This window comes from Charadrius vociferus, unplaced genomic scaffold (genome assembly GCF_000708025.1).
Source record: "Charadrius vociferus isolate BGI_N301 unplaced genomic scaffold, ASM70802v2 scaffold822, whole genome shotgun sequence".
Lineage (NCBI taxonomy): Eukaryota > Metazoa > Chordata > Aves > Charadriiformes > Charadriidae > Charadrius > Charadrius vociferus.
Window position 1 is genome coordinate 131,649 of NW_009647481.1, and position 9,652 is coordinate 141,300.

General features: G+C 54.8%; 1 protein-coding gene across 1 annotated transcript; it reads left to right on the top strand.

Annotated features, from left to right (window-relative positions):
* The first annotated feature begins 327 nt into the window (after positions 1-327).
* RELL2 (RELT-like 2) lies at positions 328-9,224 on the top strand. The gene is made up of 6 exons (XM_009880743.1): positions 328-535; positions 2,236-2,301; positions 2,379-2,445; positions 2,767-2,955; positions 6,999-7,560; positions 9,210-9,224. Exons 1-6 carry the CDS (start codon positions 328-330, stop codon positions 9,222-9,224), a joined length of 1,107 nt encoding a protein of 368 aa, XP_009879045.1.
* The last annotated feature ends 428 nt before the right edge of the window (positions 9,225-9,652 follow it).

Here is a 9,652-nt window from a genome sequence, read left to right on the forward strand (position 1 = left end):
CGCGGGGGGCCGGGCGCGCCGGCGGGAATGCAGCCGCCGCCACCGCTGCCCTTGGGATGCCTCTTGCCGGCTGTGTGAGGGGCACAGCGGTGTCCTTGGGAGACCGTGATGAGCCACCTCCAGCCTGTTCTCTCCTCCGTGGGGGCCCCCTGCCACGCTGGACCTTGCGGGGCAAGAGATGAGCCCTCGGCAGCCCACCCTAAGCCGGGAGGTGGCTCTTGCCCAAGGCAGACGGGAGGAAGAGGAAGAGAAGGATGGGCATGGGGAGCCTGGCGAGGGGTGAGCACCGGGGTCTCTGATCCACCTTCCCCCTTCTCCTAGATCCGCATGTCAGACCAGAACAGCACCGACGATGGGGAGTCAGACCCCCAGCACAGCCTGTCTATGGTCTTCCTCCTCGTCCTGGTCTTCTTCATCATGGGGCTGGTGGGTTTCCTGATCTGCCATGTCCTGAAGAAGAAGGGTTACCGGTGCCGGACTTTCCGGGACGAGCTCGACCCAGATAACAAAGATGTGCTGGCAGAGCTCCAGGCCAGTGAGTGCTGGGGTGATGGGGGCTCAGTGGGGGCTTTCGCTGCCTTTTGCTGGTGTGGACCGATGCTCTTTAAACACGCTTCTGGGATGCGGGCTGGGGGTGTGACGGTTACCCATCACATGCCCTTGGGTTGAAAAAAAGGGATGGGGCAACGAGAGTAACGTGGTATTCCCCAGGGATTGGGAGCGTGCGGCCCGGAGAACCCCTCTGATCTGCTGGCTCCGCAGGCTGGTGAAGGCTGGTGGTGCCAGGGAGGCAGAAGCCGGTGTCTGAGCCTTCCCAAAGCAGAGTTATCACCAAAAGATAATTCTGATGAGCAGCCAGGACCTGCCAAAACCCCAGCACCTGAATTATAACCCATGTCCCCTACAAGGAAAGAATTCCTAGCCAGGGCATGAGCTGTCCCTCTGGCCCTTTGGCATTAGGAGGTTCGGCGTGAGGCCAGCATGGTGTTTGCTATCAGTCATGTGCTCTTCTAGTCCCTGTTGTGCTCATGCAGGCCAGAGGAATAGGGGTGTTTCCTTGGGATCTCTGCCACCACACTGTAAGGGGACCTTTAGGGGTTTTTCCATCCCTTCAGACCATCGTAACCGGCTCTTGGGTAGTAGGATTGGGAAGTCAGTGCAGCATCGAGCGTGGGTGCAAGCCAGAGCTCAGTCCAAGCAAGCTCTGTCATTTAGTGTTTTCATGAATCTCTGCTGAAATGGGGAAGACGTGTTCCTCCGTCTGCTTCCTTGCCTGAAAACAGCCAAATGTTGCTACATAACTCCTCTGGCTCCTCTGTGCCATTGACAGCGCTCAGGAGGGTCAGCATCTCCCGCTGCCACTTCTCGTGCACCAGGAGGGAAACGTGGCTCCCTCAGCTTGCCCACAGATGCAGCAGGAGCTTCCAGGCGTCCTTGGATGTGCTCCTCTGGCTTCAATAACTTGGCTGCACATGACATGGAGACAATGGCTGAACCTTCCAGGATTGTCTTTGCCACTGGAGTTGCCACAGCCCAGGGAAACATCTATGTGGGCTTCCAGGAGAGCAGTGGCAGCTCCTGACCATGCTCTTTGAAGCAGCTGCCTACCAGACCACGACTCTGACCTGCTCACAGGAACACATAATACTGCAGACTGGGCTGAAGGTCCAGCCAGCCAAGCTTCCTACCTCCAACAAGTGGCCAGAAGCAGGTTGCAATGAATGCTGGGGATGAATACCACAACGGAGGAGACACCGAGCCAAGTTTCCCCAGCATACTCTTTAAACTTCTAACATTGTGTAGCTCTGGGGCTTCCTCCGTCAGAGATGGACAGTATCTAACAGGCCCCAGCGGGTTTCTTTTCTGTGAACTTGTCCCATTTACCCTTGGAGACTTTTAGCACCTGCAACATCCTACACCCAGGAGCTCCAGGGCTGCACTGTCCCCATGAGGAGCCTTCTCTTTCGACTTGTTCCAAGCCTGCTTCCCACTCATTTCACGTGATGCTCCCCAGTTCTGATGGAGCAATAGAACCCCCCTTTCCTTGCACACATGGCTGCTGTTTTAGCCATTTCTTTTCCAGGCCAAGGGATCTGGTGTTCTCCAGGGGCTTCCCAGTACAATGCGGGATACAAGATTTTTCTGACCTCTCTGTCAAAGTGGCTGCTCCTGGAGAGGGACTGGCGAGCCGAGTATCTGAATCCCAACCCTCAGTGCCACCTTTTCTTTTTTCAGATGAAGAGGAGGAGCTGAACGAGGACACCGTGGAAAAGATTGTGAGATGCATCATCCAAAATGAAGGTGAGCATTTCCTAGGGCTGGCCCGAAGACTTGCTGACCACTTTGGCTGACGCATGCCCTTTTTCTTCTCTCTTTAGCAAATGCAGAGGCCCTCAAGGAGATGCTAGGGGACAACGAAGGGGACATCCCAGTGCCAGTGCCCAGGTGAGAGAAGCCTATACCAGCTTGTGGCTCTTGCAGAGTGAGGGAGAAGCAGCCTTTGGGTATCACCTTGGTCTGCAGACTCTGCAGCCAGCCTCTTTCCAGCTTGTTATAAAGCATTTTCCCAACAAGAAGTCCTGCTCCCCTACGGGTTGTGATGACGGTCACCCCACCATCAAGGGGAACTGCCTTCCCTCACTCCTGTCTTCACAGGAGGTTCCCTCCAGAGCTGTTGCTTCTCAGAGCTTGCTGTAGTGAAGCTGCACCAAGGTTGGGAATTCTCCTTCAGATAACACGACCTGTCACGTCCTTCTCCTATTGCAGCCTTTGTCCTCACCGTAACAGCCAGGACGGGGGCCCACCACATCACCACACAGTGCATCTGGGCTCCACGCAGGCCCCCTGCATCCACTGCAGCAAGAGGAAGAGGCACCCACTGCATCGGCAAGGACGGTCCAAGGATGGCAAAGGCAGGATGCATCCTGGAGAGACCACCGTCTTCTCAGTGGGCAGGTACTTAAATGAGCTTTGCCAGACGTGGCCCATCTGCTGATGGCCTCTTGCTCTTTCTTGTTTAGATGCCCCAGTAGTAGCTCTACAGCTGGAATTCCCAAGGAACCAGGTGCCTCCTGCACCTGGAAATGCCTATGGTATGTGGCAGGCCATGATGCACTAGTGGCTTACCTCCTCCTTCTCCGGGAAGGTGACTCAAGCCTGGCTTGTCCTGCTGACTCAGGGCTGGCCAGAGCCCCAAATCCATGTCCTTTCAAAGCCTGCTGTCCCATCTACGTGCGAGCAGGGCTCTTGCTGCCCAAGAGGGGCAGTAACCCCAGTTTTAGGGATCTCATTAGGAAGGGGAAGAGGTGACAGCAGGGCCCAGGTGCAAGCTACCAGCCACCACCTTCAGAACGAAAGAGTGGCTATGCTCCTGCAGGTTGTTGCCTCCAATGATGACTGTAATTAGATGTCATGGGAGGAATATAAGAATAGGGGAGTATGCCCAATACTTCCCACAAATATTCTTCCCGTCCCCACCTGGTTTCACCTCAAGGGACTTCCTGAGCTGCCTGTGGTCTCTGTGTAGTCAATAACATTTAGTACAATCTACAGGCTTGCCCAGGTTACCCCATTCCCCAGCAGAAAACATGCACAAGACCTCTAGCAAGGTCTTCCAGGACTTATCTCTGTACCACCATGGTGACGGGGCAGGGTGACAAGCAGCTGCTGCTCCCTGGATGGCCACCCTGGTGAGACACAAAGCTCTGCTGTGCTCAGATCCTGCAGCAGGTCTTCATTTAGGGCCTAAGCCTTGATGAAGCTCCATGAGACACAGTCTTTTCATGGTGATGTTGAGCCAGAGTGGGCATCAGGGGATGTGGGTTTTTTCACTGTCACAGGTAGGACTTTCAGTAGGGAGGTGAACTGGGGGCTTTATGGGGACCTGGTAAATGGGAGAGAGACGCTAGACGTCCTCACATTGAACTCCAGCAAAGATCACACCTTCTGGAGACTGACAGCTTCTGGCTTCCTCTTTGCCCGTTGCTGTCAGCTGTCCTTGGTTTAAGGGGTGGTGTTTGGTAAGCCAGATCTCTGCGTAATTGCATATTGATAGCTAATCTCATTCCCTGGCTGGTACCCAGCTCCATCCACTCCTGTGTCCTCCGTCCATGCTCTTCTCAGTCTCCTCTCACTCACCTCTGAGTGCTGGAGAAGGTGGTCTTCTTTCCTAAAGACACTTTCCATCAAATCTTGGTTTCCTCTCTTTATCGCTAATATTCCGTGCCACATCAGCCTTCTCCAGGGACAGTCATTATATTTCACCGAGGTTATATTCTAAAAGTTTCCACTTCCCAAGCCTCCTTGGTGTGAGGTCCAGCTGCTAAGGGGCTTACAGGCCCATGAGGTACAAAACTACCTCCAGTTTCTGGTTCTCGTTTCCAAGCTGGCCCCTTTGCTCTTTCAGATCCTTGGATGACTTTTCTGGGACTGCCCTTGCTGTGTCTTATTTACTGTGAATATCCTCATTGCACAAAATACCTCGATTCATGACTGATCCTACATGCAAAAGCTCATTTAACCCAGCTCTTCTGTTGCAGTCCTCAGGTCTTGTTCCTCTCTCTTTTTTTTTTTTTGTTTTTTTTGCTATTGCTTTTGTTTTGGACACAGTGGTTGAGAGTCCATCCTCCTCCCCTATTACCTACAGCTCATTGACTGAGTCTGGTCCCCAGCTGGTAGGCACAGGCTCATTGCTGAAGGAGTGGAAAGAAGTTAAATTAGTGGAGGTCCACCAAGATGATCAGGGGCTGGAGCACGTGGCATGTGAGGAGCTTCAGAGGGAATGGCGTTTAATTAGCCTGGAGAAGTCTAAGGGGGTGGGGGGAATCTAATTGCTCTCTAAAACTACTCCAGTAGGTAAGGGGAATTTAAATGAAGATGGAGCCAGACTCATCTCAGAGGTATACAAGGCAGGACAAGAGGCAATGGCCACAAGTTGCAGCAAGAGAAATCCAGATAACACTTAAGGAAAAACTGTCACCCGGAGAACGGTGCAGCCCTGGGACAGGACCCAGAGGAGCGGAGGGATCTCCATCCTCAGAGATTTCCAAAACCTGACTGGACGGGGTCCCCAGGCAACCTGATTGAAGGTGGGAGGTGGCCCAGTTTCAAGCAGAGGGTTGGACTGGAGACCTCCCAAGAGCTTTTTCCACCCAAATTTTTCTAGATTTCTGAGGTAATCAGGATTATATGATCTGTACTTTCGTATTACTGAATGATTTACCATCTATCTTGGGGCTTTCCCTAAACCAGTTGTCAGTGGCAGAGCATGTCCACAAAAGCATCTGCATCTGACCCTCCATCCTTAGCCTGATCAGCTGCAGCATGTCACGTTCTATAGAATCAAACGCCTCAGTGATGCTGACGAGGCAGACAGCCAAAGCTTTCCTGCCTTTTCCCTCACCATCCAGCGGTTGGTTACGTTACCTCTTGTGCCCCCTCCAGTTCAAACCCTGCCTGCTCCTTTGCATCCATTCCCAGTTCTTCCAGACTGACGTTGCTCAATGGCATTACCAAGAAATGACCCTGCCACTCATGTCTCCTCCCCGCCCCTCTTTGGGAGTGGAATGTTCTTTGGTCTTCCTGAATCACAGTGCTGGTGCCTTGTCTCCAAATATCTGGATAGACCTGAAAGGTCACATTTGCTGCTGCTTGGCCTGACCCAAGCAGTCTTGTGGGTACCTCATCCAGAGCTGGAGCATTTTTCTTCTTGATCCTTCCAATCATGAGCAGCATTTCTGACTGCAATGGGCCTCTACTGTCCACAGACTGCTGCCTGGTCCTCAGTCTGGCGTTGGTCTCCTTCATCTCTGGCATCTGTTCTTATATCTTGGACCTTTCTTCTCAGCTTCTTCCTTCAGAACGGCCATACTGCCATACCTTTGGGTCTTGTTCTTCTTTCAACCCCAGCAATGCTTGAACTTCGCTGCTGAAATCATATTTTAGCCTGATGCTGACTCGCAGCTGAGCCTCAGCAGAGCCATCTGTGGCTTCTCTGTGTGTGACTCAAGTGCAAGGACAGCTGTTGCTGGGTGAGTCACGGGCTCTGTGGTGGGATCAGCATTCCTTGGCTGGTGGACACTAGCTCACGGTGGAAGAGATTTCCCATCTGCTGGTCCAGCAGTGGCCTGTATCGCTTACGAAGAGCATCACAGCGTTAGTCACAGCCAGCTCACTTGCAATTCAGGCTTTGCCTACTTGTTACCTCTCACAAATCTCAAGGTTATGGTAGATCCCTAACTTCTCTCTTCTTCCCAGGTGCAATATTGCATCACTGCTGATTATAAGTGCAGCCTTTGTGGGTGTCAGACTGACGTCTCCAGCTGTTCTGCCTACCCTGGAGATCTGAGCTGTTACCTAGTACCTAGTGGAACCTTGGTGAACCACCTAGGTACCATCCATCGCTCCAGGGGATGGCGCACAATGTGCTCTGGCAGATATTAGCCAAACAACTCCTCCTGCCTTTGGTCCCTCTACCAAAACCCTGTCCCTGCCCTCACTTAGCGTGCACTGCCTGCTGAAAATGCTGGTTCTTATTCCCCTGATGGCAGTCAGCCACTGGGCGCAACATCCATGCAGCTCTGCATGGCCATCCCTTCCTCAGGAGGCTCAGCCAGTTTGCATTTTACCTTCTGAACCAACACCTGAGTTTCTGTACAAGCTCCTGTTCATCCAGGTTGCATCTCAGAGCATTTCCAAGAGCTGCAACCCATCTTGCTGCAGAGAGGACAGGCTGGCAGGGTCGGTACCAGCCAACAGCTGGATTGACCTTTTCATTCTTCTTTATTTGTTTTGCCAAAAAGGAAAGGAAAAGTGGGGTTAAGTCAGTCCGGGCATGTGTAGAGTGGGGGTTGGTGGTGTTGAATAGGTCTAAAAGGTTTGGAGAGCAGCACAAATCGATTACAAACAAGGGAGATCTGAGGCTGGAGGTGCAGACAAGCTGGAAATACAGCTGGGGGAGATGAGGGAAAGGATTTTGATCCGTCCTGCCCCTGTTCCAGGTTTCGTGTCACACACATCGGGAAGAAACCCACTTTCCATGAGCAGCAGGACGGTCCCCTGCCCGACGGCAGCCGGGAGCCGAGCACGGAGGAGCTGGAGCACAGCAGCGACCGGCTCCAGCGGGAGCGGGCTCGCAATGGGACTGTCCCCACGGGTGGCCTGCAGAACGGAGCGGTCCAGAAGGGTGGCAAAGGCGGGGAGCAGAGCCGCTCCACCACCCTAGCCCCGAACACACCAGCCAGCTCTGGCACTCGCGACAGCAGGCGGGCAGGCAAGGGATCCAGCGTTGCAGGCTCGCTGCAGGATGCTGGCACTGCTCCCGGGAGCTCAAGCCGCCAGAGGAAGCTCCTGAGCCATCGGGTGCTGGGAGGGTCAAGTCCCAGCATCCCGGGAGAGCTGGTGCAGGAAGGAGGCAGCATCTGCCTGGAGGAGACCGGACTGGGGTCGGCAGATGAAGTATCGGATATTCACGGGAGCCTGAGTCTGCACGAACAGGCTGATGAGTTGGGAAGAGACGACGGCAGCAGAAAACAGCCTGGAGTGGAGGACATGAGGCAGCAGGTAGGTTCCTCCTCTTCCTCGTCCCCATGTGGTCCCCTGGGCTGGAGGGCTTGAAGGGTTGTGGCACAGCACCCCAAGTCCTGCTGCTGACAAGATCGACCAGCCCAAGTGTGGCGGCGTGAGCTGTGCAGTGGGGACAGGCGAGCCTAGGCTTGCGTCAGGTTGACTGTGGCGTGGGGACCTGCCCCATCCTGCCCACCCTGTTTCTGCTTACCTTTTTTGATTGCCTTTTCCCATCTGTTTTCTAATGTCTGAGGCACGCAGAGTCACCGTGACAGTTCCCACCCTGTGGGTACCCGCACCACTGGGGAAAAGGCAGGTCACTGCTTGACTTGCATGGGAGATGCTGCAGACCTGCTGCCAGCTGCCCCTTGGGCAAGGGATGCGTTTTCCTTTGTGATTGGGCTCTTTGGGGACATCCATTGGGATCGCTTTTTCTTGGCCTGGGGGAGCCCTGCCGCTGCACATAGCTTGGTCTCTCCAAAACTGTAGCCTCACTGCAGTGCTGGGCCTCAACATGACCAGCAATGTACAGGCAGGGACAGATGTCTCCAGGAGCTTTTCTTGCCTTGAAGTCTAGAAAATGGTGAAACCAACCGGTCATTTCTTGGTTGCTCTTCCATGCTCCAGAGGGGCTGGTGCTGGCTGTGCTCAGAGAGGAGGACAGCCCACACTGGCTGGAGCTCCCAGCACCCTGGTATCTCCCAACCTTCCCACCAGACCACCTTGCTGGAGATGCTAGAGAGCTCCAGGGCAGCACGGGTGAGGACACCATTTGCTTGGCCATCGATGGCCCCCCACTTGGGGGATTTGCTCCCTGTCGCTGCCTCCGGACTGTTACCACTGAGCAAATGATGCTGTTGGGGGTGGTAGCAGACACCCAACACGTTCACTCACTCGCGCGCTCTCCTGTGGTCCTGCAGTTGGGGAAAGATGATTTTCATGGAAGGGGGCTGGGGGAAGGCAGCCAGTGTGATGTCACCCCACCCCACAAGAGCTGGCCCCTTCTCACCCCACAAAACCAACACCAGGGCACACGTGGCAAAGCCCTTGGAAGAAAAAGGAAGCAAACCGTCTGTGTAAAAATCCCGGAGTGCTTCAAAGCCAAGGACATTCCCTGGGGCTGGCTCTGCTGGAGCTCCACGGGCCAGACACGGCATGTGCCAGTACGGGAGAGCCTGGGGAAAGGTGCTAAGCTGAACGTAGGCTAAGGAAGATGCAGGAACCTGCTGTGTTATTGTTTTCCTCTTTGCTTTCTGGTGGCTGGGCTGGAAGGTTTGAGCCGGTTTGTGGAGAAGGGCAGCCTAAGGCAGCCACGCAGGACAGAGCTGATGGGCTGTAGCCCTTCGCCAGAGACCTGGAGAGGTGATAACTGGTCCTCCTTCCTCCTATGGCCCAGCACACCTGAGGCGATGGCTGTGGTCCCTCTGATCACTGAGGAAAGAGTTACGTGCAGAGCAAGCCCAGGGGCATGGTGATTTTTCTCCTCTTTGTCGGCCCCCTCTGTGGTGTCAAGCTCTTGCCTTGGACCCTGCACTAGGCTTTGGTATGGTCAACAACATGGGGTCCCAGGAGAATGGGACCTCACTGGGATGTTTGTCACCAAGTCCTGGCACCTCTTGGACTCTCCCTCATCCCCTGCGTCCCAGCCGGGGCCACCATGAGGGTCATTAGCTGCTGCTGAACATGTCCTGCAGGTGATGGGGAAGGGCAGAGAGATGGTGCTCGGGCTGTAGTCAGCTCCTGGAGCCTCAGTGGGGTTCTGCCCACTGGCCCACGGGTTACTGCTGTAGGCCACAGAGAGCCGGCCCCCCGGCCCCCAACACCCCACTCCCATGGGAGTGCTGACATTCCCATCCCTCCTCCATCCCACAGGAGTCCAGTGCCGCGGCGCAGGACCGAGGAGCAACCGTGTGACGTGAGTGCTTATCCCCAGCCCCTGGGGCGATGTCCGGTGTGGTGGTGGGAAGGCGCTGGCAGTGTCCCTGCCTTGGTGGGTCACAGCCTGGTGATGGAGAGAGGGTGAACCCCTTCTCCAGGAGGGTGGGTTTCCAACGTGGCAGGTCCTGCACAGGCAGGTCCTCTTACCCAC

Coding starts and splice junctions, on each gene's coding strand:
- RELL2 (XM_009880743.1), top strand. CDS start 328: ATGTCAGACCAGAACAGCACCGACGATGGGGAGTCAGACCCCCAGCAC. Junction 536..2,235: donor GCTGGCAGAGCTCCAGGCCA/GTGAGTGCTGGG, acceptor TTCTTTTTTCAG/ATGAAGAGGAGGAGCTGAAC. Junction 2,302..2,378: donor ATGCATCATCCAAAATGAAG/GTGAGCATTTCC, acceptor TTCTCTCTTTAG/CAAATGCAGAGGCCCTCAAG.